A 27,928-nucleotide genomic window follows, 5' to 3' on the forward strand; every position below is an offset into this window, starting at 1 on the left:
GGGGGGATGGTTCAGGGGTAAGGGGCGGTTGGGAGGTTGGTGAAAATTTGGTGGATGATGGGCTTTCCTTTTCTCATCTTGGTTATTTCTCGCTTCTTACTCTCCTTAGCAGCCTCTGCGGCGACCTCTTTTTTGTTACCATTTGGTATTCTTTTATTTGCCGTTATTGGGTTTCGGATGTTAGAGTTCACGGTTCCCTTGCCCCTGAGGCCCTTCACTATCCTTTGATACCTCGAGCTTTAGTGATAATAGATTTGATCTCCTTGGATCTCATAACCTGCTTGTTGAGAACAGGTAACCCTCTCTAGGTACTGAATCCTTGAATAGCTTGCTTGATGACAAGAGTCTTCCTGAACTGTCATACTCCAAGAGTGACATCGATCGCACCAAATCTCCTTTTATTTCCCCAGAACGCCAGCCAAATGCACGCCTTCCATCTTCCCATTTCTATCTACCGACACCACATCACCAGCCCAGGTATATACCCCCCGCCCCTCTATGCCTCAAAAACCAGCACCACCGCGTCATCACCCGCCGTGACAACCCTCTCCCCAGTCTCACCCTGCACAAACCCAAGCACACCACCCCCGTCACCACCACCGCGATGACCCCTCCACTCCTTTACCAACCCCGACGCCGCCGCCCCAGCGACAGCCGCCTGACTAGCCGTGGCACCCCTAAGATCCCAACGCCGCACGACACCATCCAGCCCACACGACGTCAACAACCAACCCGCAGCAGCCGCCGCCGGCGCGGCGCGCACAAAATCGACACGCACGACCGACTCCCCATCATGGGCGCCCTTGAGATGGCGGCGCAGGGCGAACGACCTCGACGGATCAAAGACGGCGATGCTGCCATCGACCGACCCGGCCGCCAGCAGCGGGGTGGCCGGGTTGGGCGAGAAGGCGAGCGACTCGACGCCGTCCTGCTGCACGGCCAGCGCGGCCAGGATGGTACCCGCCTGGCTCTCGCCACCGCCGCCGCGTTGGGATGGGGCGGACCCGGACTGGGAGAGGCGCGGGAGGCTGACGATGCGGATGGCGCCGGCGCCGCCGCCCACGGCGACCAGGCCGCCCGAGGGGGAGATGGCGACCGAGTAGAGGCCGCCTTCGACGGCGAAGCGCTGGTCGGCTTCGGTGAGCGAGACGACGGTTTGGCCGTTGTCCGTGACGAGCGACTTGGCCGTGGCGGCGCCCCAGACGTCGAAGACGTGCAGGGAGGCGTCCTCGCTAACGGTGGCTAGGAGGAGGCCGTCGGGGGTCCATGCGCCGGCGGTGCAGGGCCCGGTGTGCAAAAAGTATGACTGGACGATCTGGATCGGGTTGGACGGGTCGGAGGCATCGAGGGTTAGGACCCAGACGGAGCCGTCGGATGTGCCGAGCGCGATGGTGTTGGGGTGGTCGGCCGAGGGGCACGGGAGGAGCCAGTTGACTTCCTCGGTTTCTTGGGACTCGGCGAGGAACTTGAACTGGGCGGCCGAGTTTTGGGAGGCAGCGACTGCGTAGACGCGTAGCCGGCCGTCCATACCGCCGCTCACGAGGAATTCACCGCGCGGGAGAGTAAAGGTCAGGGCGTTGATGCTGTCGGTGTGGCCGTCGATGGCGAAGAGCGGCTGCAGTTCGGTGGTTTGTGGGGCGTCGGGGTCGGAGTTGTAGCTCGGCGGGAGGACGGGACGCGAGGCAGCGGCAGAGGTGTCGATAACGTAACCCTTGCCTGGGGCATCTTCATCGTCGCCTTCGGAGCCGCCCGTGGCGATCAGGTTGGGGTAGAGCGGATGCTGGGCGATGGCAAAGACGGAGTCTTTGTGGCCGTCAAAGTAGGCAATGCTGTCATTCTGCAAAAGGATTTCCTCGCCCTCATCGTCGGATCCCATGGCCATATCACCGTCCTCATCGGCATCCTCGACCATCTCGTGAACGTCGTCCTCGGCAAGCATCTCAACCTCCGCATCGTCCTCGGGCTGGTCACGGTGGGGATTTGACGACGACATTTTGTTGGTGAGAGCTGAAGGTATGCCCGGCGTGGGAAAGACCTAGGAGTTGAGATAGTGTATAGGGAGGACTTTAGTATCGTGTGTTGCGGCGCGATCCTCTAAGCACCAATTCTGTCTGCAGCAGATAAGCAAAGTCAAGTCCAGGGAAAGTGGGATGATGGCGGGGTCGTGATTTTTAATCCTTGCAATCTGCCCTCCTGCTTGATAAGCAACCCCAACCCTCCGCCATGGATTCCAAGGGGTTCTGAGAGGGTTCAGGGGGTTTCCAAATTCCAGGCTTCAGAGTAAGGTATGAAGCGTCTGTTTAGTACACTGAACGTGAATTAGAAATCGGCTTCGTGCCTGAACTAACGCGATACTCTATGCTTCTACCCGTGTTGAACTCCGCCCGCCAACCGGCCCAGATGCTTCTCCTTCCGTTACCGATCATCACATGTGTTGAAAAGCAAGTATGCCAGCGCTTCCGTTTTCCCCCGTTGAAGTCCCCGTCCTGGTTGAAGTCCGTTTCCAATGCTCGATGCATGCTGGTTGGGTATATGGGTGGTTGAACCTTGAAGTGTTGAAAGCCGATCCCCCCCGCTACGTAAATGATGAATTCCCCAATGCGCCTGATTCTTTTTTATGCAGCCCTTTTGTGTGTTTCAATCCCTGCGATTAGGACGAATTCTCGCCGGTTGTGTCCTCGACAGGCGGACAGGTGCAGAACAGGTTGAGGTCACCGTATGCTACCGAGTTGTTAGCAAACACATCCAGGAGCGTGGAGATGAGAAAAAGAAACTCACTGTCATCGACCCGCGCCACGCTAGGCCAAAACTTCTTCTCCTTCAGCCAAGCCACGGGGTAGGCCGCCCGCTCCCGCGTGTACGGCCTGTCCCATTTGGCTCCCGCCTCACCATCCCCGGAGATGATGTCGGACATGGGGTGCGGCGCCATTTTGAGCACATTGCCCTGCCTCGGCACCTTGCCCTCCTCGACCTCGCGGATTTCCTGCCGGATGTTGACCAACGCCTCAACGAAGCGGTCCAACTCCTCCTTCGACTCGGACTCGGTCGGCTCAATCATGAGCGTGTTGGCCACCGGCCAGCTCATGGTGGGCGCGTGGAAGCCGTAATCCTGCAGCCGCTTGGCAATGTCGATGGCCTCGACCCCGGCGCTGTCCTGGAATGGACGCACATCAAGGATGAACTCGTGCGCACATCGGCCGTGATTGTTGGTGTACAGGATCTGGTAATGAGGCTTAAGCTTGCTGAGGAGGTAGTTTGCGTTGAGTAGCGTGATAGTGGTTGCCTTCTTGAGCCCTTCTCCGCCTGAATTACAGAATGTCAGTGACTGTTTATTGGGGCAATATAAAGAGAGTGTGACTTACCCATCATAGCGTTGTACGCCCAGCTGATGGGCAGGATGCTAGAGCTACCATACGGTGCACTGCTGACTGGGTGGTTCGGATCCTCGACATTCGTCACGTCCTTGGTCGGGAGGTGGGGAATCAGATGCTCCTTGACACAAATGGGCCCAACACCCGGGCCGCCACCGCCGTGGGGAATGCAGAAGGTCTTGTGCAGGTTCAAGTGGCACACATCGGCGCCAATCTCACCCGGCGAGCACAGCCCAATCTGCGCGTTCAGATTCGCGCCGTCCATGTACACCTGCCCGCCGTGGGCGTGCACAATCTCGCACACCTTCTTGATTTGCGGCTCAAAAACGCCAAAGGTGCTCGGGTACGTGATCATCATGGCGCCGATTTGGCTCGAGTGCTGTGCGCACTTGGCCTCAAGATCCGCCAAGTCCAGGTTGCCCGTCTTGGTGTCACACTTGACCGGCAGCACGCGCATGCCCGCCATGGCCGCCGACGCCGGGTTCGTGCCGTGGGCCGAGACGGGGATGAGGCAGAGGTCACGCTTGAGTTCACCCCGGCTCTCGTGGTACTTGCGGATGGCGCGGAGACCGGCAAATTCACCTTGAGCACCCGAGTTGGGTTGCAGGGATACGCCATCCATGGCGGTGATCTCCTTGAGCTGATCCTCGAGTGCGTTGATGATATCGCGATAACCCTTCGTCTCTTCGGCGGGGGCGGCCGGGTGGACGTTGGAAAATCCAGGAAGAGTGATGAGCGCCATCTCGGCGCTGGCGTTGAGCTTCATGGTGCACGAACCGAGGGGGATCATCGAGTGAACAAGAGACAAGTCCTTGGACTGCAGATGGTGGATGTACCGAAGAAGCTCGGTTTCGGAGTGATGCGTGTTGAAAACGGGATGTGTGAGGTAGGCCGACTGTCTGCGGAGAGGCTCGGGGATGTGAGAGAGAGCGGTGGCTGATTGAGACCCTTCGAGGAACTTCTCCAGGAGCGGAGCGTATTCTGAGAGTGACGCTCCGCCGTTCTTGCCGCCAGCTTTGGCGAACACCTTAATCAAAACGAGAAGATCGCGCTCCTCGACAGTCTCGTCGATGCTGATGATAACACTGTCAGAACCATTTTGGCGGATGTTGATGCCCTCATCCTTGGCGAGGTTCTTGATTTCTTCGGCCTTGCCGGGGCAAGAGATAACAACAGTATCGAAAGCCACCGGCTCCGAGCCAGAGTCTAGGCCGAAATGGCGGGCGGCAGACTGGACAACTCTTGCGCCCAGGCTGCATCTTTCGGCAATCTTCTTCAAGCCCCCAGGGCCGTGATACACGGCGTAAAAGGCGCTGATATTAGCTAACAGCGCTTGCGCCGTGCAGACGTTGCTCGTAGCCTTCTCTCTCCTGATGTGCTGCTCTCTAGTTTGCAGGGAAAGCCTGAGAGCCCGTTCCCCGAGTCGGTCCTTTGAGACGCCAATAAGGCGGCCGGGCATTTTCCTCTTATGCTTGTCTGTGATGGCGAAGAAGGCGGCATGGGGACCGCCGAATCCTAACGGAACACCAAATCGTTGCGAGTTGCCGAAGGCGATGTCTGCACCCCACTCTCCAGGCGGCGTCAACACGGTGAGAGCCAACAAGTCGGTGGCGGCACTGAGAAGCGCGCCCTGGTTATGAACGGCGTCGGCAAGCCCCTTGAAATCGCGCACCTGACCGTAGGTGTTTGGGTACTGAACCAGGGCACCAACCAAGTCGTCCCCTACACTCTCCAATTCGGAGAAATCGGAAACAGACAGGTCCATCACCCGAACATTGATGCCAAATCCTTCAGCACGGCTACGCAATACGTTCAACGTTTGGGGGTGGACGTTCTTGTCGACGACGTAGGTCTTGCCGGGACGCTTAGCCCTGGATGCCGAGAGGGCGTTCATCGACACCGTCATGGCCTCGGCGGCGGCAGTGCCCTCGTCCAGGAGACTGGCGTTCGACATGGGGAGGCCGGTCAGATCCGAGACTAAAGTTTGGAAGTTCAGGAGCGACTCAAGACGGCCCTGGCTGATCTCGGGCTGGTAGGGGGTGTAGCTGGTGTACCAGGCGGGGCTTTCGAGCACATTGCGCTTGATGACCTCGGGCGTAATTGTGCCGTGGTAACCGGCGCCGATGAAGTTCTTCCTGCTTGACTCGTTGCTCTCGGCAGCAGCTCGCCCAAGAGCCATCACTTCCCATTCCTGGTGGCCTTCCTTCGTCGCCCGGCTGGCGGCGGAGTCGAAGGCATCTCGACGGCGCGGGAAGAGCTCACGGGACGAGAGGATGTCGGCGGGGATCACCTGCTGGACGAACTCGTTCATGGAGTTGACCGGCGGGGAGAGCGCTTTGAGCATTTGCTGTGCGCTGTCGTCGTCGGGACCGATGTGACGGCCTGCGAAGTTCTCGTGAGTTGGGAAAAGCTCCGGTAGTCTGACGAAGGGACGTGCCCGGGTAGTGTCAGTGGCCGAGCTGGTCCATCTGGCGGTAGTGCTGCGTATGCTAGATGCGTAAGTCCATGGCCGTCCCGCAGGTGCAGCAGCGCGAGATGCGAGCATGGAAGCACCCAAGGTCCGGCCAAGACGGCCGATTTGCCGTGATGCAGACATTTTGAGGTTGTAAGTGGGCGGGAAGCCGGAAAGCCGGAAAGCCGAGATCTCCAGAAACCCCAAACAAAGTTTCAAGCTATGAACCGTCAGTCAGGCCGTCCCGAAACAAAGAGGTAGAAAACAATGCATTGCACTGACCAACGACTTCTGACCAGTATTTTCTTCCCTTGAGACACCGCCTAACTACCGCCACTCCGCAAGTCGGCAACCCGAGTCGGAAGAAAAAAAGATGGCGAATGTGAAAAACGCCAAGACTAGGAACAGCCGGCCGGTTGCGATTGACGTCAGAAATCCAGAAATCCCGAGCTCTGCCCCTCAGAAATCGCCAATTGACCCCGGATCTGCCGTTTCTCGCCCAGGGGAAAGGAAAAGATGGGACGGAGAGTGTTGATGAAGGGGTAGAAGGTCGGCTAGGTCCCGGTCGGACAACACTTCACCAGGGAGTCAGCAGATCACACAAAATCCACCGCTATCGGTCGCCTATTCGGCTCAGATTCGGCCCCCTGGTGGCATCTTTGAGGGAACTGATAAGGTAACCGATTCGGGTATTCTCGGGCCGCCGGTGTTCAGGGAGCCCTGTCGTGATTGTTGCGCTGCAGTTGGGTGCAGAAAACGGTTGCCAGCAAACAAGCCCCTCCTCCATGTGTGGCCCGGCAGCGACGGGAAAAGACCCGCACAAGCCCAGGCCTTCCCGCCCCTTGCCCTTTTCGGCATTGGTGCCACTGACCCCGGAAGCGGCACCCAAAAAAAAATCTGGACCTTCAGGTCGTTTCCGACGTCCAGCGCATTCAGACTCGGACATCCACACCACCAAACAAACCAACCCCAAATCGTCCATCCATACCACCTACCTTCCAAAATGTTCGGAGGCTGTGAGTTGCAACCCCGCTAGCAGCAATCAACCTCGACTATGTCGAGTTATGCCCACTTGCCTTTCTAACCTCAACCCCCCGCAGTCCAACCCCCCCAAGCGTCGCCCGAGGAGCTCCTCGCCGCCGAGGCGGAAGCCGCCTTCACCCTCCAGCGCGCCCTCGCCGCCGCCGCCGCGCTCTACTTCTGTATGACACCCGCTGGTTCACCCGCAAACTTGCCGCCCCGAATCTAACGCAACACGCAGCCCCCTTCGTGGTCGACGCCGTCTCCAAGATGTTCTAGACTTGATATCGACCAAGCCTCAGCCAGCATGGCACCGCTTCGTGACACATGAAAGGCTTTGCCTCCGTTTTACGACGCGATATAGAGTCCCATAATAGAGGCGTGGGTTCTGATGCGGCGTAAATATGGCCAAAGGACTGGGGGAAAAGAAAGGGCACCGCGGGGAGCTGGGCCCTCCGAGCCCAACGATAGTCCGCGCCACAGCGGGGCTGGAAAGCCGTCTCGACGACTGCACGCCATTGCCTCTCCCTCTCCTGGTGTACAATACTGTGGAAACATGAGGATACGCATTTCCCGCAGCTGGGTATGATGCGGGTGGCGTATTTTCCACTCCTGAGAACTGGCGACTGTCGGGGCAAACAAAGCCACGGCGCCCACATAATGTACAAAGAAACAAAAACAATGCATACCAAGACACCATCACGTTAGCCGATGCACCCCGTGATTCGCACCGATACCTTCGAGATCAACAGAGCGCTTCTTTGCCCGCCCTTGCGAAATGCTACAAAACTTCGGCTAACATTACATCGCAAATCCTCCTGGGTATCATTCCTGAAGCCAGATCCCGCTCTATTGCGTAGCTTTTTTGACAGGTGCCGGCGTTGGGTTATGTTGGGTTTCCCATGTCTCGAAATCCTTCTTGGCCTCCTCGACCTGCGTCTTGAGATGCTGCAACTGCTTGTCGTAGTCCTCGAGGATCTATCCCAGATGTTAGCTGTTTTGTTCAACGACCCGCTGCCTTGGCAACAACGTACCTTCTTCGCCTTGGCCTCGATCTCCTCGCCCAGTCCGTCACCATCCCCAAACCCAGGCTTGTTAATTTCATCCTTGAGATTGTCCGCATACCCCCTGAGGATAATCAAGCGGCTCCACAGCTCCTCCATGCGCGCGCTCAGCGCCGGGTCCTGGATGCTCTTGTCGATCTTGGCCAGCTTCTGCTTGAGCTCATCTTCATCCCCGCTCAAAGCGTACCCACGGTTGCGCAGTACCTGCACGCGCGACGCGAGCACCAGGCAGCGGCGGCTCAGCTCGGCGTGGCGGCGGCGGGCGTTGAAGGCGCGCACCGTGTGCTCGAGGTCGTGGCGCGACAGGATGGCGTCGAGACTGGCGTTGATAGCGTGCAGCTTGTTGTTGAACTCGACAATGACGCGCCGCTGCAGCGTCACCCGCGCGATGATGGACGGGAACCCGGCGCAGAGCACGGGGATGTAGTTGGGCGCCGGCTTGTGCTGCAGCGCTTCCTCCCACTCCTTCGGGTCCTCGTTAGGGCCCGGCCCGTACAGCGGCACCGTGTGCTCGTCCACCTTGTTGTAGAGATAGGTTTTGAAGACGCAATTGGGGTTGGTAGGGTCCCATTTCTCGGTGATGAGCTTCATCTGTTCGGGGATCGGCTTCTGATCTAGTTTGGGTGCCGTGAGGCGCATGTTAGCATGTCGCGTGGTCGCGGCGGACAAGGGGGTTCGGCGGGAGGGTTTGGGGAGATATGCGGTGCCAAAACGTACAGCTTGTGTGGCTGTTGGGCTGCCATAATGAACCGCCCGGTTGCGGGTTGGGATTTAGCTGCTGCTGCTGTTGTTGTTGCTGTTGCTGCTGTTGCTGTTGCTGTTGCTGTTGCTGTTGCTGTTGCTGTTGCTGTTGCTGCTGCTGCTGAAGCTGCATTTGTTGCTGCTGTAGGTTCTCTGCATCAGCTGCTTATTATTTCCCTGCTGTACCGGGGAGGCTTACAGTTGAGCTGCCGAGCGCCGGGCCAAACAGGCTAGTCGAACTGGGGCCAAAAACCGACTGGCCCGCAGGCCGGTTCATTGATGAGAACATCAGTGTTCAAGGCGTCGAATGTCGGCGTCGCGTGGGGCTCCAAGAGTTGTCGCAAGGTCAAGAAAAACAGTCGACAACAGAGTTGCCGGGAGCTGCAGAGGGCGCTCAGACTCTCTCGTTGAGCAAAGAAAAAGGGTTTCTTCCACAATTGGCGATTAGCAAAGGTCTAGCAAAAACAACAACAGATATAAGCGGCGGTGTTGGCGATTTGGCCTTTGTTGTCGTCGGTCAGGGAGAGCTTTGCCTTTACCAGCTTTTTGGCTGGAAGCGCACAGCGCGTCCGCCAAGCAGCAGCAAGAAGCGGTCCGAGCGTCTTCAACGCACAGCCAATTACTGCCGGCCCAAGTGGGACCCACACATCGGGAAGCCGAACCTCACAGGTTGAAAGCATCACCAGCTCCAAACCACGCACAGCTCTCGAATCGCAGGACGGGCCTGCCCACACAGTCAACATGGCAGCGCGGAAGCCGGTGTACGTATTCCCGAGTCTGCGCAAACCACCGCAGTCGCCAATTGAGCCGGTTGGAGGGAATCAGCCCGGGCTTCGCTGACGAAATACAGCTTCAACCAGCAGGTCCTCTACGACACCACCCCGCTACCGGACTCGATCCCCAAGGTCAAGGAGATCGGTGCTAGCTCTGCCCCCCTTTTGTCGGCCTCCTTCTTTATCGGCGCCCGGTGCAAGGACTACAATGACGACTACATGCAATGCAAGACCGAGAACCCGGGCAGGGGCGAGTTTGAGTGCATGAAGGAAGGCCGCCGTGTCACCAGATGCGCCCGGAGTGTGTACGTGCCCCTTTTGTTAGGGTTGGGATGGATAGTTATTGGATGGCGATGAGCCACCGGCGGCTTGGATGTGGCTGTGAGTGTCCGCATGCTGACACTCTATGCTCTAGGCTCGAGGACATCAACAAGTCCTGTCTCGAGCAGTTCCGCACCCACTGGCAATGCTTGGAAAACAACAACCAGCAGCTATGGCAATGCCGCCCCGATGAGTGGAAGCTAAACAAGTGTGTCTTTGAGAAACTAGTGCGTTGGCCTCTTCCCCTCCCCCTCTCCTCTAAACCACATGCACTGACCGAGTACTCTTTGGCAGAACCTCGAGAAGGTTATCCCCGATCAGCCCAAGCAATCGACGCCCGTACACCTCAGACAACGGCAGGTTTTTGCCCACAAATGGATCCAGCGGTGGGAGAAGCCGTTTGTGCCGGGGCAATCTGAGACATCAGAGTCGTCCTGAGTGGGCAGGGTGGCGGTTCTTCTCGTGGCATAGCAGATGCGTGCCTTCACGGGGCTCAGAGATATCAACGGGCCTCTGGCTTTGGGCTCAGACCTGTACATACATACTGAGAGTTAGACAGGCTCATCCGGCTATACCTTGTGAAATTCTTGTTCTTTTTTTTGCCAGTTCATATTCTGTCTAGGAATCTCGCTATTCATTGGTGTTTGCTTAGGCGCGCCATCGGCCCAAGGCATGCTTCAGCCGCTGACGGCCAGACTTCAACCAAAAGGGAGGAGACAGCTTGCCAGAAACCCCTACAAGTGACGGTCAGCGTCTTTGCTCGTTTGTGGTGAGACGACGAAGTCTGGGAGGTAGTGTCGATTGCAACATACAAAGCGTCACATTGACAATTAGCTGTATTGCACTGGCCATAAGCTTGAGTGCATGAAATGGTAAATGGTAGCAAGGATTCAACGTTACATAGGCCCCATTACACAAAATCTTGGGCAACTCGGTCATCTAGATATCGTCCCCATCACCGATCTAGCGAGCTGAACCTCAGCTACACCACCCGATGCCGCAAACCCGGCAATACCATTGTGTCCCTCTATGACAAGGTAACAGCGAGAGTCATCGCTAGTTCACGAGGAGACGTTGCAAGCAAGCAAATAGATGCTGGCGAAACTTTACCGTGTCAAGATCACCACACGGCAACCAAGCAACAAGTCTCGGCACAGGTTACCTAGATCTCACTCTGCTACTGTTCCCCGCGGTGCTGCGACCTAATGGTTGGTGCCCTGGATAGTGTCTGAGTTGCACATGACATATGCAGACGACCTTGTGAGGCAAGATGACTGAGTGTTCCCCGGTTTCTCCCCGCTCGTTACAGTCAGGCTCCATTCAGGAGCGCCTTGTATTATGCCAAAGTGGATAGAAGCTTGAGTGACACAAACTGCCAGCGGTAGCATGCCTAGTTTATGCCCGGTTAACTTGACGGACGTCAGGAACGAAGCGCGCGTCGTTGGTTGTTTGCTTCGTTGGAAGGCACGTCGCGAAAACCGCAATCTATTTGCAACGGATTGTTCCCGATAACCTCCTTACTCTTGCATATATGCAGCAAGTTTGCAAGACGTACATACATCTCAAAACGAACGATCAAGTGCCCATCGTGTTGTCTCGGGTGGACGCGGATTCGAGCTGTCTGTTGTGCTCCATGCACGTGGTGGACACGACGACAACCCAAATCCGCCGCCGGACAGACCCAGATGATGAGAAACGAGGTCATCCTCTCGTCGAAGCCACAATCAACATCTGACAAGCAGCATCCCGAGACCGGCCGCTTCTGGCACACTAAACTGGCATGTTTGACGCGCGTCCCTGTGTCACGTAGGCGATAGATCAGGTGGAAAGACGAGAACTTGGGTTCCCAGCGGCTGGCGTGACAAGACAGCTGCTCGTTGCCAGGCGTCGGCCAGCCCTCAGCTCAACGGTCGTCACAGCCCCCCCAGACACACTCACACAAGCGCACAAAAGCCATCATACGCACACACGATCCCGCCTCCGCCTCAAACCCGGGCGATGTGTATTCATGCTCACACACAGACCGGCCGCCAACAGCGTACCGGACCCAAGCTGCCGATGTAAGGGTGTGAGAATGGGGCGGGTAACTGCGGGACATCATCTCTCCAGGGCCGGATGGATGGATCCTTCGCTTGGAGATCTCAAAACAGGCCACGGATTCCCCAGGCCTTCCAGCCCACGCGCAGGATTTTAGGCGGTAAACAAAATATCAGATGGGTTGTTATGGGTTGTTTGAAGCCGATTGTTATCGACCCACCCCGACCAGTCCGCGCGGCCTGGGCTCGGAATTTTGGGTTCGGTGCGTGGCTTGGGGGCGGAAAGGTCAATACCTAGGTACCTAGGCTGAGCTAGGCTCGGACTTATTTGGCTTCATCGCAGCTGCGATGCAGAATCCAACAAACAGCAATTCGCCTGGTATGGGGTCGGCCGGCACAAGCCCACAAGCCTGCGGTTGAATGGGGTTTGCACCGATCGCGAAGGGAACACACAACAAGTCACAGCGTCGGAGGCACAATAGCGGGGTTGAGAGGGGTTGGCCGCGCTATGAGGCCCGTTTGTTGTCCGCTGTTGTGAGACGCCAATCTCAATCTCCGGAGTGACTAGTGTAGAGTTAATTATCGCGGGCGTGCCCGAAACACCATCTTTGTTTTTTTCGTTTGGAAGCAAATGACCTCAGCGGCGTCGCAGGGAATTCCGTGGCTTGCAGGGTGTTGGGCGTTGAAGTGGAGGTCGCCTTAAGGTTTTGTGGAGATGCGCCCCGAGCAAAAGCTCGGACTCGAAGATCGGGGAAAGATCTTCTGGATCAGCAAGGAATCGACGCTAACTTCGAGCTGACCTGTTTGTTTCCTGACTTTCAAAACATTGTGGCCGTTTTGTTTGGGCATGTTTACTACTGCGTAACGTCCCTTCACAGATTCCTCGGGTTTGGGCACCGGCTCAGTCCCCTTGAGGATAGATGCTGCTCTGGTTTCTGCCCCCTGCTTTCTGCATTTCGAATTTCAGAAATTGTTGTCCCGCTGGGTTCCTCATATCCACCCAGTGCCCCAAAATGGTGGAAACTGGTGAAACCGAAAACGAGGTTCAAGAGCGGACTCAACTTCGGATATTGCTACTATGGCGAGCCGCATTGAGGTTTCGCCGTGAAGTCCGTCGATGACCTAACATGGAAGGCTGGCGTGTGTGGCGTTAACGTAGGCCGGTTGTACCTTCCAGCGTCGATGGGATGGTCGAGGCACGCCCGTTAATCTGCCTCGGGCACCTCCTCGCCTTACCGACCCAATTTCTTATTGTCCCTTCCCCTACACACCTCAGTCCGGGAGGTATGCACATGTATACTTCCGGCACGGGCGGGATCAAAAGTTGGCACGAATGGGAGGTATTCGGAATGCTCCACTTATGCTGACCGTGGGGTCTAGAAATCTAAGCTTAAGGTCGGTATGTGACATGGCGCGGACATGATCGTTGACAAGAGGGTGCATTGTTGATGAAATTGGACTTCGGTGCCTTTTCCAAAGTTCGCTGCATGTCACTGCATGATGAGCCAGCTGCATGCCAAGTGTGGCCGTTTGGTGGAGAAGAAATTGACCCGATAATAGCGCGTTTCAGGAGGGCGCCGTTTGCTCTCATTGGGTAACACTTCCGCTTTCAAACAGAGCAGCGGGTTCATGAAAACAGTCCAGCGAATGAGCAGCAATCCAAGCAGCCCAAAACAGGGAATCGTCCCCAAAGAGCACATGCCAGAGAATCCGATCGCATACCTAAGAAAAGAAAAAAAAGGTCACGAACGTAATAGCGAGTATCGATCTGATATCCTAAAATTTGCAGTCAAAATCCCTCCCTTCCCCATGGCATCAATACCATCATGGATGGCTTGGGAGTTGGTATTCAACATCGGAGGCGCTGCCTGAAAACAGAAACCGCCCAGCTCCATTTTCTGCAACCCCGTCATCGTTCTGCAAGGCACAGTCCTCCAATTGGTTGTCGCAGATGTCAGGGGCGGCAGAAGTGCAAGCCAAGTGGGGACGAATTTGACGCCGCACCTCTTGGGGTCCATCTCCTGAGATACCCAGGTTGCCCAGTTGCCCAGGTGCCCAGGTGCCCAGTTCCTTGATGAAGTGAAGTGTGTGGCACCGAATCGAACCTGGAGGGCGGTCATGGAGGCGGCCCGTTCAGAAACATGGGATGGACGGTTTCCTGCGCCCGGGAGCCAATGGCCTTGTTACTGTTGCACCCCATCTGAGGTGGTCTGGAGACCCCGACCAGGGCAACAGAAGGCCCTGGGCACAACTACTGGGCAGAAGATCTCGACCGCAGATGATCCGTGACGATGCACCAGTGCGCAACCCCTCTGCGGTCGTGAATCATGGCCGCCAGCGAAGTCGAACATTGGAAAGTCCGAGTAGTTATATGTTGAACCGAGCCTCGCACTGTTCCTCCCCTTCCCCCTCCCCGGCCGAGATTTCTCTCTGATCTGATCGCGCCTCATCAACCTGCGAAGCTGATGAATCCGCACCCACAACCAAGTCCCTGCCGTTTGACGTCCCTTGGCTAATTTGGTCATCCCCCGCAATCGGGTTTGGCGAAAATTGAAGGGGCTCGAAAACCGGGACCCAACTTTTCTAGTACCTGGTAGGATTGCTGGGGATTTGGAGACCCCCCCTCTCACCCTAGGTTCCATCTGGCCTACCCCCGGGGTCCGCATGGATCAGGTTGGGCCCCACCTGCTCTCGCCTGCTAAGAACACCCGTTCCTGCCTCCTTCAACCGCATCTGCTTCCTTTTATTCACCACGCGACCGCTGAGTTTGGCCTTCAACTCGCACCTCGCCCTCTTCTTTTCCACCCCTCCCTTTTGAAGTTTTATACTTCGGTCCACTCCTTTCATCAACATCCCCGAACTCACCCACCTACCGACCTAGAAGTCGCCCTCCCTTCCTTTTCGCGCGCTATTTCGGCATTTCCACTCCTTATTACAACACCAAACAAACATTCTTTTGCATTCTCGACGGCGGAGCTGTCACCTGAGTTTCGAGCGACCCCAGATTCGTGTGGTTGGTGCAGCATTCGTGGAATCCCACCCCAGCCGTGGTAGTCAACGAGTATCATCATCGCCCTTCGCTTCTTCCCCGTCACTCCTTTCACAGGCGTCTTTCCCCCGACCGTCGTGTGCGGCAAGAGACTCGACGTCATCTGGGTTCAGACAGGCAGGCCGTCCTACTGTCCTACCCTGCGACTGCTATTGAGCATAAATTCCCATCACATCCTTGACGGACCCCGAGCGACAGCAGTGCTGCCTCTCCAGCTGGCTCTGAGTGCATAGAACTTGATTCCTTGCTCAAAGAAAACAGATACATTAGGTATGTTCCATTGTTTGGCTTTATTCGGTTCCCGATTACCCTCGGCGGACAAACCCTGAAAGCTATTGTGCGTCGCGCCGAGTACGGCCTTTGTTGTGCGCTTCGAGGGTGGCTTGTCTGTCTAAGTGGACTCGTCGACCCATGACCAACATCATGAGGTTACTTGAGGATTCCTCAGCCCCAGACGATACTTGCACATTCGCATCAACACACCACTAAGCCTCAGAGTATCACGACTCCTTGCCTTACACTTTCAGCCCCCCACAACATAAAAGCCCATCATCGTTGAACGAACGTACAGGACTCACACTAATTATCGTGATAGCAAAACAACCGTCACGATGAAGTCCTCAATCTTCCTCGCTACTTGCGGCGCCATCTTGGCCGTTGCCAGCCCAATTCTCCAAGGCCGCAAGCTTTACATCAAGACCGATGTCGTCACAGAATGGGTCACCGTCACGGTAACTGACGGCGATACTTCCACCACCTTCCGCCGCCCCAGCCCCAGGCCCAAGCCGACTACGACCACCACACCCGCGGAGCCTTCTACCACCGCCCCGCCCCCCCCGCCTCCGCCCCCGCCGCCTCCCCCTCCTCCCGCTTCCACTCCCGAACCCGTCGTGGAAGCCGCTTCCCAGCCCACTTCTACGCCCGAACCTAAGCCGTCCCCCAAGCCGTCTCCCAAGCCTGCTCCGGTCGAGTCTCAGAAACCCGCTGAGCCCTCGCCTGACCCGGCGCCCGCTCCTTCGCCTACCAAGGATGAGACCTCGAAGCCCTCGGACTACTCCAGCACCGCCGTCTACCACCACAACATCCACCGCTTCAACCATTCCGCCAGCGCCGTCGAGTGGGACGATGAGATTGCCGGTTACGCCAAGACTCTGGCTGAGAGATGCGTTTTTGAGCACGACACGTGAGTTTTCAACATTAGTATTGTGATTTTTGGGATCAACGTACACTAACAGTATATCCAGCAAAATTGGCGGTGGTGGTTACGGCCAGAACCTTGCCATGTGGGGCTCTACCGAGGACCCCGAGGCTTTTGGCGCCACTGCATCCGTCGCTCGTGCCGCCAGCAACGGCTGGTACAACGGCGAAGTGAACCTCTTCCCCGCCGGCGATTATGGCAAGGACAGCCCGAACATGGCAAACTTCAAGGACTGGGGCCACTTCTCCCAGCTCGTCTGGAGGGGCACCAAGAAAGTTGGCTGCCACAGCAAGTTTTGCCCCCCGGGTACCATGTCGTCCATGGGCTCCTGGTACACCGTCTGTAACTATTCCCCTGCCGGTATGTACCCATTCCCTTGTCAGGTCCAATGTCCATTTTCCTCCTCTAACACTTGTCTCTAGGCAACATGGGTGGCGCGTACGCCGATAACGTCAAGCCTCCCCAGGGCCAGTCCATTTATGCGGCTCCCTAAGCGGAGACCCCCCGCAGTCATCTATCAAGACGTGCTCGTCCTGATTTACAGAGCCCCACAAACAGCGGCGGCCGTTTAGTTTTCACTTCATGTAGTGTATCTATTTGTACACATATCTTGTGCTCGACCAGATCGAGTGCCCCATGTTTTTCTCTGCATTCTTGACGCGAGAAGCGCCTCTCGATGGCAATATTGAGGACGCCAGGTTACATATTCAACCACATACGACGACAAGTTATCTCGCGACGACGATATGAGGTCTTGGGATTCACGACAGGTTCTTCTGGGATATTGACGAAGGACTTTTTGGGCATGGTTGACTCGCTTTCTCTTCGTTGGTACGGTCATCCGCTTGGCTCTGACCGCAGCCCGTTGTTTTTTTGACATTCCGTTTTGTATCGAGTTACGTTGACTCCCTTCGCTTCTTTCTACCCTCTGGCAAGCATCGGGGGGGCTTAACACAAATTTGGCCGCCGCCGTCCCTCATCCAAGCTTACATTGCTGTTGTTCATAGACACGCATGGCCACGGAGTTTGTGTGTGCATGTTGCTCTTACTGATATGGATCGGATTTCTATCTATTGCCCATGCTCCTGTGATCTTGTGATAAATCCGAGCTGCGCAAAAAACATGGTTCACTAATTTTGGTCGCGCCGGCGGGCCGCTGCAGAGGCCTGGAACTACACGCGACAGGGCACGATTTCGTGTTGCGTGACCCCGGGCGGGCCTGAAACAAGGCCGCCGAAGGAAGTGTGCTCCCAGCACAGGCAGGAAAGATGATGGAATAGACAGGCGGCACGGAAAGCGGGCGCCGTCTCTTGTTCTGAGTTCGTCATGATCTGGTCCCTATCTACATCAGCTCGTCCTACACGGTATGGTGGCACGGCTGACTTGTTCGTGTTGTCCGAGGATGATGCTGACGAAAGGGGCGCGAGGTGGAGGTGTGGCACGCTTAGGTAACTTGGTGACACCACCTGCTCTCAGGGGGGAAAAGGGGTCAGGGGTCAAGGTCAGATTGGATTCATCCCATCACTTTTTGAAGAGTATGCAGGTGTTATGGCGCGCCAGACTGAATCGTCTCTACTTTTCTTCGCACCCGGCAGTCAAAGTGCACAGCTGCAATTGCTGGCTCTATAAACTTGATGTCCATTTGGGCTTAACTTGCACTCCCCCCAACCCCCGACTGGGACCTGGTGCCTGCAACACCAGTCATGGTCTTCTGCACAATGCATCATCTCCTCTGTGCTTAGTTATAAAATGTCCCTTCTGTCCTCGTCGTTGTGAGTCCAAGATCTTTTCGGCCTGGCCGGTCTCCACTCCCGGCGCCCGCATCGGCGCCTAATGTTGATGGATTGACGGATCCCATCGCTTACTATTCGCCGGCTTTTTTTTGTTCTTGTCGTCGTTCTTGTCGCTGTCGTTGCCGTCGCAAGTGTCGTGAAACTCCCCAGACATTTTTGGCATTTACATGTAGCCAACTTGGGTATTTTAACTACCTTGGTCAACCAACCCTTCCATCCAACAAGATGTGTTTTGCCCAAGTGGGCTGCAGTCGTGACGAGTCGCTGGCGGCTGCCGGTATGTCTCAGGCTGTCTCCGAGAGAGGCAGTTGCTGGTCGCCCTACCTTCGGGCTGCAAGAGGTTGCTGAATACCCAATCAACAGTACAACACCATGACGTCCTGCAGGCTCTCTCGCGAGAGGTCTCCCTCCCCCCTCTCAGTTTTTCTCTTTGCCCTCAGCCTCTCTCTTTGTTTTCGGTCGTTTGTCGTCCCTGTCAGTCATCCCTCTTAGCCATCCCTCCTGGCCACCGCTCTCAGCCATCGCTCTTGCAGCCACGATGAGCGGGATCGGGAACGACCCAGCGCCGAAGGTCGCGAACAATATCCCACAATGGGCCAAAATGATGGAACGCCAACTCGGCATCAGTGGTGCGGATCCCGAAAGGGACGACAAAATCTTCGCTACTCAACCTACCAACTGGCAGTTCTCTTCGGGCTCGAGCCTCACCGAGAGAGAGTACCTTCTGCTTCGGGTCATCTGGAACCACAGGGACCATATTGGCGAATTCCGGACCTATATGCGGAACAATTCGGCTCTGACGAGGGATAGCACCCCAGGCCTATATAAGGGCTACGTTTCTCCAAAGAATGATGACCTGGCAAGACATATCTACCAGGAACTCGCGCCAAGGTTTCGAGGGTACTTGGAAGATATCCGCTCGAACAAGGATGGAACTCGACCAGGCGCCGGTTGCGGTCTGTTCTTGCCGACAAGATATTTGCAGGGCCTTGTCATGTCGAGAATCAAGAAGCATCATACGGAGGTGGAGGCGGCTGCAATGCCGAGTAAAGTTTGGAAAAGCGGCGACCCTGTTGACACTACCTCCCCAGGCGATAGCGACAGCGACGACAACGCAAACATGGCTACGACGTCGATGGCTAAGATGAACATCTCGGAAGTGCCTAAAACACCCGTCAAACAGGGTGCTCTAGCGCAGCCTCAGACGGAGACGCCGGCGGTGGGCGGCATGCGGAACCCCTCTACAACAGACGAGAATTACGTCAATACAGCATTTCTCTCGCTACTACAGATACTTACATATCACATAAGGGAGCTTGCCGAGTCCTGCAACAGCGGACTCGACGTTAGGGGCCTCGACTTTGGGACCCTCGACTTTGGGACCCTCGACTTTGGGACCCTCGACTTTGGGACCCTCGACTTTGGGACCCTCGACTGGTTGGCTGACCGTTTACCTCTGAAGCTGTACCGCCGCCAGCCCGGAGCTGAGCTAGCTGCGCTTATGGAAGCCCGGGTAGATGGCTATTTGTGCAAGAGAGGCTCTCTACCCGAGAAGGACGGTGTGGTCCCCCAGGCCTGTTTTAAGGTTGAGGTGCTGGTTCGTCATGCTGCAGACCGTGAACGTGAGCTAACGCCGAATGCCCCAGGCGCCTCCTGTTGTCTCAAAACCGGGAAGAGATATACATCATCATCGCTGAATACGGCGAGCCTTGGAAGCAGTACATCCGGACCGGAAGCTCGGCGGCACAACTTACCACTCGAATGAGAGATGACGCGGCCGACCTTTCCGGCTCGGACGCCTTCATCTGGAATTCCGACTTCGCAACTCCGGACGAATTCCAGAAGATGGTCCGAGAAGCGGGGAGATGGCTCGCCCCGCCCGGGGCTCGCCAGGCCCGGACCAGGAAGCTACGACTCAGATCATTTCTGCTTCATGCATCAGTGGGGCCCGTTCCGCCTTGACAAGAGCGACGAGATGGACCTTTTCCTCCGCCGGCTGATAGCTCTTCAGGTTCAGTTGCTCTCGACGGCTTCAACAGTGCCCGTTTAGACTCACAACAAGGCGGTTGCAGTTGTTGGAGGTGTTGCAGTTGGCGCTCAGGGTAATGGTCCCCCGTCGCTGTGCCATTACTGTTTTGCGTTGTCGTCGTTGTTGTCATTGTCATTTTCGTTTTGCTTGTCGTTTTACTTGTTGTTACACGCTGTTGGCTGTTAGCATAAGAATCCTCCCATTCCATCCACATTATTTCTGATTGCCTTTGCCGCTCCCCGGAGCCAAACATTGGATGCTCCTTTTTCGTCGCGACTGCCAAGTGACTGTGAATTTGTGAAATGCGAGAAACCGCCGCCGAGCGGGGCCAATCAGATTATGAGATTTATGAACCCGCGTGGCTTGCCAAGCCATGGATGCTCTGTCGTCATGGGCAACAATAAGTTGCGGGTGGACGGGGCCTTCCTCTTTTGTAATCTCAACCTCCAGATCACCATCATTGTCGCCTTTCCATCATCACTTGTGCATTTCCATCACTTTCGCATTTTTATCACTTTCGACCTTGCCACTCGCAATAGCCATGGAGCAGGTTTGCCGGAGGGATCTCGAGCGGACACAACTTGACATGTTGAGTGTCCTGCGCGAGTATCGAGATTGGAATTGCCGATCCATGACCTCGGTGGACGCCGCTGAGCTCGAGGCTCTCGGCATTGTGAGGTGGACGAATCTCGACATCGACGGCCAGCTGCCCTGCGATTTTGAGCCCCTTTTTTTCTCTCCCTGCCACGAGGAGTGTCCCGGCCTAGAGGAAGAGACGGACTATTGGCGACCGTTGTGGCGCCCGACTCTATACAGGCCTAAAGACCCGCGCGATCCTGAGTGGGTTCCGAGCGCGGGGTACGTCTATGCCAGCATAAAGGCAGGTTGGTTCCAGGCCATAGCGGCGCACTTGACTGAGCGGTACGACGGTGAGATACATCCCGCGTAAGTCATCCCGTCGAGCCCTACATTGTCCCTCCGCCAAGCTCGCACCTAACACCACATCCTAGCAACTTCTATAAATGTCATTCGGACCCGCACTATGCTGGCCACGCGGTTCTTGCGGCTGTGATGGGTACGAGTCCGAACAGTGCGTGGTACCTGTCGCCGCCGACAAACCCCACATGATGATTATAGTGCTCGAGCCGGCCGTGGCCCCGGAGGGCAACCTGCTTTGGGGTGAGTTCAGCGCCATCATCGCCCTCCTGGAATCGCGAATCCGCATGGGGCAATTCACCGACCACCACACCAAGCCCGTAAGGCCTTCTTCCCATTCTCAATCCCCGACACGCTAGCTAACTGTCCCAATCCCCAGGTCCTGATTTTCGCCTTCCAACGCGACACCTACGCCCGCATCACGCAAGCCCACATCGACGCCAAGACTAACAAGATCGTGATCCGCCAGTCACGCCAGTTTGGCCTGGTTGGCGCCCCCGGAGAGCCGCCCGCCGACGCCTACCTCCTCCTCCGTTGGCTGCTCAACTCTCCCGTGGGCGCGACCAAGTACAAGGACGAGGAATTGCTAGATGAGGGCGCGAAGAAGAAGGGGGCTGAAGCGAGCGGGGCCGAGATGTCTATAGCGCCCCAGATTGTTGTTGTTGAGTCCGGTTAGTTGTTAGGGGCAGCATCAACTAGGAGTTTATGTTTATGAAGGCTTGTTGGGGAAGACTAGCGAGTTGCTTGGTCCCAGATGAGGATGAGGGCATCGTCTTGATAATTCGACGAGTGCTACGATCAGGAGAGAGGAAAGAAAGGGTGGGGGGAATTGCCCCCAATCCGGTCTATGGTTGCACCCTAGTGGAGTTGGTGGCGGCAAATCCGGGAGATCTGCGCCGGCACGTGGCCGGTCCCACACCCGACCACTTGCCCCGACCACTTGCTCGCACTGCTGGAGGAGTGGGGCTTGCTGCTGCTCAGTGGTTCATTCTCGCGACCTCCAGACCAGACCCATCTCCGAATCTGGACTTACCTCTGGGCATTTAAGGTAAAAAAAAAAAACAGCTATACGCCTGGCTTGCGGTTTCTTCAATTGCTTTTGCCCCTCCTGGCCTAGGAGCTCACTCAAGCCTCGGAAAGCCGAATTCCTCAGCTCGTCATTATCCTCCCCACTTCATCTGCTTTTCCAGCATCCCCGCCTCCGACTCGACCAAGTTGACGTCTTCCGCCCTCGATGTTAAAGAATGCCTTCTGCTCTTGAGCCCGAGTTTCGAGTCTACCAGAAATTACCACAACACGACCGGTCCTTACAGCTCATCAGATACTCCCCGGAAGAAGGCTTCGTCCTCCACTATATGCCTAGAGGTAGCCTACGAGAGCATCTCCGCGAGGCTGCCGCCACCGCCACTACAATCACCCTTCCCGAGCGGCTGTAGTGGGCCTGTGATGCTGCCGAAAGTCTGCATCTCCTCCATTCCCACGGGATCATTCACAGCGATCTCAAGCCTGAGAATCTCCTCCCAGATTCCAACTCTAGGCTCAAGATCATCGACTTTTCGGGCTCTTTTTTTCGACGGAATTGTAGGATCTGCCATCGAGAGCACTAGGTTTTTTCTTCCGCGACCATTAAAGGAACCGCCGACCGTTAGAACCGATATTTTTTCCCTCGGTTCTACTATCTACGAAATCGTAACGGACAGACAGCCATACGAGGACCTCTCAGACGATGAGGTGGAGGCTCGCTACTCCCGGCAAATATTCCCAAGTGTACAGGAGGAGCTTCTGTGCGGGCAGGTGATTATGGATTGCTGGCGCTGTGAGGTACAAACGGCAGAGGAAGCCATGATGCGGCTCAAGGCAGAGATGGAAAGTGCCCTGAAAGCATTAGATCTCGCGTGTTCACCCCACACTATTCCTCCGACCACGGTCCCCTAACCGACTATGTCCGACTATACCCCTCGTCCCGACAGTCCGGACATTCATCCCGCCTTCTGGTTGATCCCATGGATACCTCCTTCAGGTCATCTCCAGTGCAATCCGCATCCCGCTCGTTAGCCTCATCGCACCTCGTGGTTTTAACCCATTTGTTCTCCTCATGTCCGCATTCTGACCTGCTCGAGGCCTAAACCACGGCCTCCACACCTCCAAGTTGGTGATGAGGGTGCATTAGCGCTTGTTTTAAGGCAGAGAGTTGCATGGTGGATGGGGCATGATGGATGGGATAACGCTCCATTGACACGACGAGTGACTTTCATGACCTTTTGTGCATCCGCGTCTTCTCCATGCCACTCTCCAAGCCCAAACAAACAGCTCGCCCTACCTAGCGGCGAGGTGGAGCGGGGCGTATTTTCCTGGGTTGGGCTGGTTCAGATTCAACAAGGTAGGATTGCAGAGCGCCTGAGGGAGACCATTATTACAATCTAAAGACCCCCAGCCTGCTCTCAGCCCACCACTGACACCTCTCCTTATTCACATCATTAACTGCCACCTTTGCACCCGTCGCAGTAATATTAACCAACATCTGATCATCCCCCCACTTCGGCCAAGCATCCTTCCCCTTCCCCTGACCTTTAAACACCGGCGTGCCATGAACCACAAACGTGGCAAGCGCCTTCTGCAAAGTCTGTTGCATGACGGGGCTAAAAACAGGAGTACTCGGGTCGTTGAACGTGTACTTCAGATCCTGCGTGTGCAAGCCTGGCGACCCAAACTCATCTGCATCCAACAGTCAACATCACCCCCGATACATGTACTGTACATGTAGCTCACAGCCACGGGACAGTCAGTAGGTAGGTAGGTACTCACAAGCAAAACTCCGCCCACCAAACGCCTCATTCGCATACAAAAAGTTGCAGTCAAAGAGCGCATCCCCCCACACCTTCATCATGCGCGAATACAGATCGACATAGCCCTGCGACCCATCATACACAGCCGGGTAGACGACCGCGGCGAGGTTGGCGATCTCGGCCGTCGACAGTCTCCCGAAGGAGGACTTGACCCAGCGCAAAAGGTCGGCCTCGGTGTGAGCGGTCGGGTCGAAGAAGAAGGCGCCCTCGCGCGAGTTGTGGGCGGCGAGGAGGTTGATGGGGGATTTGGCGAAGGCGCCGCCCTTTCTGAAGGCTTGGAGGGGTTCGATAGGCGCGGTGGCGGGGTCTTGGACGGGGATGTGGATGTACGTGTTTGCCGGCGCTGTGCGGCTTTGTTCCTGGTTGGCGAGGACGAGGGCGGACGACGGGAGCTGCCGGGCCTCGGCGAGGGTGGTGACGTTGAGGAGGGACAGGAAGTCGCTGTAGGCGGACGGAGGGGCGGCGGCTGAGAGGAGCGTGGCGGGGGACTGGAGGATGGCCTGGGCGAAGGGGGCTTTCTTGCCTTGGTGTTGGTAGGCCAACATGTGAAGCATGATGGATCCGCCGCCGGCGGACTCGCCCATGACGGTGACCTTGTCGGGGTTGCCGCCGAAGAGGTGGACGTTGTTTTGGATCCATTCAAGGGCGAAGCGTTGGTCGAGGAGACCGGCGTTTTGGTTGCCGTCGGCGCGGACTTCAGGCCCGGCGAGGAATCCTAGAGCCCCGAGGCGGTAGTTGAGAGAGATGAAGATCATGCCTTTGCCGTTGGCTTCGTGGGCAGCGCGGAGGAGACCGTCGGGCTGGAAGCCTGGTGTAGGATGGCCGATTTTGGAGCTGAAGGTGTAGCCAGCGCCGTGGATCTATGAGAGAGGAAATGTTAGAGTCGGTAGTTCTAAGAGAACTTAGGGATGGGAGGGTGTACAAAAACCAGCACGGGCACATCGCGGCTGCCCTTCTTGTTCTTGATGGCCTTAGAGAGAACCTTGCCTGGAACATGGAGGTCCAGGAACAGGCAGTCCTCGGTGACATTTCCGTTGAAGATGGCCTGGTCGAAGGGAGTGGACGCGTTGATGGCATCAACCCAGTTGGTGAGGTTCCACGGCAAGCCGCCGGTAAAGCGCCCGGTTGGGATGAAGGCCCTTGACTGCCAGTCTGGAACACCCTGCGGACAGGTCCTCACGCCATCGCCGTTCTTCGGCGCGCTGCGGTCCGTCTTGGGCGCCTTCGGGCCGCGCCATCGGAGATCGCCAACGGGTGCCTGGGCGTAGCGGATATTGGAAAACTTGTACACGTCGGTGGTCTCGTTGTATTTGAGGGCTTGGTGAAGTTCGTAGCCGAGGTCAACGACAGGGAGGCAAGCCGGTTTAGGGACCTTGTTGGGGGCGGCCAAGGCTGCCTGCACTACCAGTGCGGTTATCAGACCGGATGCTGAGGCCCAATGCATAATGAGGAGGGTAAAAGGGATGAGTAGTTGGCTTGTAGTTCTATGGGTATTTGTAGGTTGAGGAGACTCTAAGAGGAAACCTAGGTAGGTATCTGTAGCGTAGTGGTGATGTGGTGATGGTGATATCGAAACTGGCTGAGGAATTAGAGACCGGATTGCACTTTATATAGCACGCCTTCAGTGCTCTCGCGCTCTCAGGAACTTTTTGAAGTGCTCATACCACTCACACATTCATGATGCATTGGTAACCTTCCTAGCATCCATCATGGCGCAGGAACTTCGCATAGAAGGATCCGATGTTGACATTCTGGCTTATGAACAGGGACATTCCGTTGGGAGCTTTGCCCAAGACCCAACTGACTTCCCGAAGAGGGCCAGTATATCCCCCGGGAGAGGACATATCCGGATCGTACAGGGGCATGTTGCAACAAAAACCTCCACTGGGCGTGGTCAGCTTGGAAGGATTGCATGGCATCAGGCCGGATCGGGTAGTGTGTGCTGCAGATGCCAAGAGCCATAGCCCTGCCACGATCCAGCTTACCGTCTTACGGGAATATCCACAACTTCATTCGATCTAAGCCCAGGTTTTGGGTGGCAATCGGCAGTCGCATCAGCCCCGAAACGCACAAACGCACAGTCACACACTACCGCATCAAGCTTGTCCAACCAAAGTCCCACGTGTCGAACCTCGGAATCCCAGAATCCCGGAATCCTGTAGCGTTAGGCACTCAAACGGCAAGGTGTGTCGACGTTGCTCCGAGTGTTTGACCATTGATCTGTTGGGGAAGAGCGAAGCTGGGCGGCCTGGGCCCGGCTAGAAAGTGACTAGTAGACTACCATGCCGGACCTTTTGTTCATAAACAAAACCCAGTCATTCAACACCCTGACGCATAGCAAGGCGGGCGAGAGATCCCGCATCCTCTCGCACGTGCAAAACCGCCGGCGGAAAGATGAAGCCCGCAAGAAGCTGGGGGCACGGATGGCTCGGCCTGGTCCGCCATCGTCTTTGTCCTCCGCTATAGCATCCTCCGAGTTCCGGCTGCCCCGCCAAACCCAACAACCCGGCAGCGACAATGATGACAGGACAAAGTCCGAGTCCGGGCAGAACGGCAACGGGGTCAGCGGCGGAAACAGGCCGTCCCTCGTGTTATTCTACCCAACCGACAACAGCAGCGACCCTTTCTACAGCACCGTAGCCGGCCGTGACGCCGGGTCGCACGCTATGCTCCAGCTATCCTTTGGCGAAGGCGTCAAGGTGACTTTCCTCGCCGAAGCCTTCGCGCCAACCAACATGTTTCCCCCCTCAACCTCTATGCGGCACGACAGCGTGATCCAGCACCGCCTCCAACGCTGCATTGAAGACGATCTTCTCATGTACGCTACCCTAGCATACGGCTCGAGCTGCGTGGCATGGATGTTTGGCATCCTCGACGACGAACGACCACCCGAATACTTCATCGGCAAAGCCGTCCGCCAAGCCCAAGTCCGGCTGGCGAGCCTCCAGGGGAACACAAAAGCCGGTCGTGTGGTCGACAAGCAGTGGTTCGCGCTGTCCATCTATGCGCTAGCCATCACCGAGATCTGGAACCACATGCCTGAGTTGTGGGCGAGGTGTCCACGGCGGCAGGCCCTGGCCATGCGAATGGGCAACCCCAGCCAGGAGACATCACGCACCCATCTCCGGGCGCTGGTGCATTTCGTCCAAGAAGCAGGCGGGTGGGGTGTGTTTGACCCATATGTCCTCGAAAGCTCGTTGCTGGCCGACAAATACCTTGCCCTGTGGGAGATGACGCCGCCCATCATCCCCCTGACATTTGATCCCGGTCCGCTTCCCGAGACACTACGAAAGGCCCTCACGCGGCTATATGCAGATAATAGTGCGCTTAATCGGCTGGGACAGAACTTTCTCAACCATCCATATCTTGACGCCACCCTCCGCTTTATCCTCGCCGATGTTGCCGACTACGTGCGCATTGCCCGGGGTGCGTGGGCCGAGCTTTCCTTGATATCGTCTTTGCAGCCATGGTTGTTTCTGCGGTTACAAGCGCTGTTCTACCGGCTGTTGCTACTTGATAACCTGCCTCCCGTTGATGAGGCCGTGCGGCTGACGGCTTTGACGTTCCTGCTTGCCACGACACAGTATCATGGCGCTCGCTTGTCGGCAGAGTCAAAGCCGTGGCGGATACGGTCGGCCATGTTGAATGCCAGATATTGGGATAATGACGGGTTTACGGATGGGCTACGGTTTTGGTGTCTTGCCACTGCTGCCATGTCGACTAAGGAACCGACTAAGGAGTGGTTCCTTGACCGGATTGTTGAGTTGGTGTATGGTGATGGGGTGCGGTCCTATGACGGGACTAGCTTACATGTAGATGCAGACAGGGCGGAGAGTCTGGATGGGTACCTGTTTCTCCCGGATGTCCAGGACAAACACCTGTCTGCTCTGCTCAACCATCTTCCACCTGATATAGCGGCGAGTTGCATAGCGAGATTCTTTTGACTAAGGACGGGGAAAGGTGCTGCAGGCTTTTTCAAGGCCAATTTAGTCTGTCCATTGCACGCCGGACGGAGTGTGGGCCACTATTATCCAGTTTATATACATTCTTTAGGTCACGGCGAACATAATTACCGGGAACATCTCCTACCAGAGTACAGGAAGAATCAGTAAGCAGACTATCATATCAAGGGCCTCGCCTTTTCCATACATTTTCAATGCTTCCTGCCTCCACGGCGTTAATTCAACTCACAGCGTACCAGCCGTGAATGCTCACAACAAACCTCCAGTGGCGCCATCGAACGACTCGACCATAATCCTCCCCTACAGCGATATTGCACATGGCGATCACGTGCACTCA

General features: G+C 56.4%; 13 protein-coding genes across 13 annotated transcripts; 7 read left to right on the forward strand and 6 right to left on the reverse strand.

Moving 5' to 3' along the window:
* Nucleotides 1-14: 14 nt before the first annotated feature.
* On the reverse strand, nt 15-2,164 carry F5144DRAFT_326161 (WD40-repeat-containing domain protein). The gene has a single exon (XM_066784093.1). The coding sequence runs from the start codon at nt 1,991-1,993 to the stop codon at nt 497-499; it is 1,497 nt and encodes a 498-aa protein (XP_066642212.1). The 5' UTR covers nt 1,994-2,164; the 3' UTR covers nt 15-496.
* Nucleotide 2,165: 1 nt separating this feature from the next.
* F5144DRAFT_326160 (glycine cleavage system P-protein-domain-containing protein) lies at nt 2,166-6,076 on the reverse strand. The gene is made up of 3 exons (XM_066784092.1): nt 3,363-6,076; nt 2,779-3,303; nt 2,166-2,721 (listed from the first exon to the last, which is right to left on the reverse strand). Exons 1-3 carry the CDS (start codon nt 5,965-5,967, stop codon nt 2,651-2,653), a joined length of 3,201 nt encoding a protein of 1,066 aa, XP_066642213.1. The 5' UTR covers nt 5,968-6,076; the 3' UTR covers nt 2,166-2,650.
* Nucleotides 6,077-6,700: 624 nt separating this feature from the next.
* On the reverse strand, nt 6,701-7,543 carry F5144DRAFT_580251 (uncharacterized protein; the record flags this gene model as incomplete). The annotated part of the gene is made up of 3 exons (XM_066789359.1): nt 6,701-6,839; nt 6,924-7,025; nt 7,085-7,543. One exon carries the CDS (start codon nt 7,541-7,543, stop codon nt 7,142-7,144), a length of 402 nt encoding a protein of 133 aa, XP_066642214.1. The 3' UTR covers nt 6,701-6,839; nt 6,924-7,025; nt 7,085-7,141.
* On the forward strand, nt 6,711-7,543 carry F5144DRAFT_580253 (mitochondrial import receptor subunit OR translocase-domain-containing protein). Its single transcript, XM_066789360.1, has 2 exons — nt 6,711-6,839; nt 6,924-7,543. Exons 1-2 carry the CDS (start codon nt 6,827-6,829, stop codon nt 7,070-7,072), a joined length of 162 nt encoding a protein of 53 aa, XP_066642215.1. The 5' UTR covers nt 6,711-6,826; the 3' UTR covers nt 7,073-7,543.
* On the reverse strand, nt 7,544-9,191 carry F5144DRAFT_631896 (nucleoporin complex subunit 54-domain-containing protein). Its single transcript, XM_066792474.1, has 4 exons — nt 8,848-9,191; nt 8,625-8,790; nt 7,878-8,521; nt 7,544-7,821 (listed from the first exon to the last, which is right to left on the reverse strand). Exons 1-4 carry the CDS (start codon nt 8,935-8,937, stop codon nt 7,693-7,695), a joined length of 1,029 nt encoding a protein of 342 aa, XP_066642216.1. The 5' UTR covers nt 8,938-9,191; the 3' UTR covers nt 7,544-7,692.
* A 129-nt stretch (nt 9,192-9,320) lies between these two features.
* F5144DRAFT_580256 (uncharacterized protein) lies at nt 9,321-10,665 on the forward strand. The gene is made up of 4 exons (XM_066789361.1): nt 9,321-9,409; nt 9,499-9,726; nt 9,837-9,969; nt 10,037-10,665. The coding sequence occupies exons 1-4, from the start codon at nt 9,390-9,392 to the stop codon at nt 10,178-10,180; spliced, it is 525 nt and encodes a 174-aa protein (XP_066642217.1). The 5' UTR covers nt 9,321-9,389; the 3' UTR covers nt 10,181-10,665.
* A 3,480-nt stretch (nt 10,666-14,145) lies between these two features.
* On the reverse strand, nt 14,146-14,930 carry F5144DRAFT_594747 (uncharacterized protein; the record flags this gene model as incomplete). Its single annotated transcript, XM_066790616.1, has 3 exons — nt 14,146-14,361; nt 14,464-14,589; nt 14,652-14,930. 3 exons carry the CDS (start codon nt 14,928-14,930, stop codon nt 14,146-14,148), a joined length of 621 nt encoding a protein of 206 aa, XP_066642218.1.
* A 508-nt stretch (nt 14,931-15,438) lies between these two features.
* Nucleotides 15,439-16,518, forward strand: F5144DRAFT_604951 (CAP domain-containing protein; the record flags this gene model as incomplete). Its single annotated transcript, XM_066791391.1, has 3 exons — nt 15,439-16,010; nt 16,072-16,385; nt 16,448-16,518. 3 exons carry the CDS (start codon nt 15,439-15,441, stop codon nt 16,516-16,518), a joined length of 957 nt encoding a protein of 318 aa, XP_066642219.1.
* Nucleotides 16,519-18,356: 1,838 nt separating this feature from the next.
* On the forward strand, nt 18,357-19,868 carry F5144DRAFT_550076 (uncharacterized protein; the record flags this gene model as incomplete). The annotated part of the gene is made up of 3 exons (XM_066787615.1): nt 18,357-19,440; nt 19,494-19,666; nt 19,761-19,868. 3 exons carry the CDS (start codon nt 18,357-18,359, stop codon nt 19,866-19,868), a joined length of 1,365 nt encoding a protein of 454 aa, XP_066642220.1.
* A 520-nt stretch (nt 19,869-20,388) lies between these two features.
* F5144DRAFT_604953 (uncharacterized protein) lies at nt 20,389-21,459 on the forward strand (the record flags this gene model as incomplete). Its single annotated transcript, XM_066791392.1, has 4 exons — nt 20,389-20,792; nt 20,858-20,922; nt 20,985-21,103; nt 21,163-21,459. 4 exons carry the CDS (start codon nt 20,389-20,391, stop codon nt 21,457-21,459), a joined length of 885 nt encoding a protein of 294 aa, XP_066642221.1.
* Nucleotides 21,460-22,027: 568 nt separating this feature from the next.
* On the forward strand, nt 22,028-22,718 carry F5144DRAFT_594750 (uncharacterized protein; the record flags this gene model as incomplete). Its single annotated transcript, XM_066790617.1, has 2 exons — nt 22,028-22,218; nt 22,385-22,718. 2 exons carry the CDS (start codon nt 22,028-22,030, stop codon nt 22,716-22,718), a joined length of 525 nt encoding a protein of 174 aa, XP_066642222.1.
* Nucleotides 22,719-22,852: 134 nt separating this feature from the next.
* On the reverse strand, nt 22,853-25,519 carry F5144DRAFT_655492 (Alpha/Beta hydrolase protein). Its single transcript, XM_066793128.1, has 4 exons — nt 25,294-25,519; nt 24,552-25,204; nt 23,589-24,489; nt 22,853-23,498 (listed from the first exon to the last, which is right to left on the reverse strand). The coding sequence occupies exons 1-4, from the start codon at nt 25,331-25,333 to the stop codon at nt 23,197-23,199; spliced, it is 1,896 nt and encodes a 631-aa protein (XP_066642223.1). The 5' UTR covers nt 25,334-25,519; the 3' UTR covers nt 22,853-23,196.
* Nucleotides 25,520-25,631: 112 nt separating this feature from the next.
* F5144DRAFT_580272 (uncharacterized protein) lies at nt 25,632-27,823 on the forward strand. Its single transcript, XM_066789362.1, has one exon. The coding sequence runs from the start codon at nt 25,912-25,914 to the stop codon at nt 27,571-27,573; it is 1,662 nt and encodes a 553-aa protein (XP_066642224.1). The 5' UTR covers nt 25,632-25,911; the 3' UTR covers nt 27,574-27,823.
* Nucleotides 27,824-27,928: the final 105 nt, after the last annotated feature.

Source organism: Chaetomium tenue (assembly GCF_020726465.1).
Source record: "Chaetomium tenue strain MPI-SDFR-AT-0079 chromosome Unknown F5144scaffold_5, whole genome shotgun sequence".
Classification (NCBI taxonomy): Eukaryota; Fungi; Ascomycota; class Sordariomycetes; order Sordariales; family Chaetomiaceae; genus Chaetomium; species Chaetomium tenue.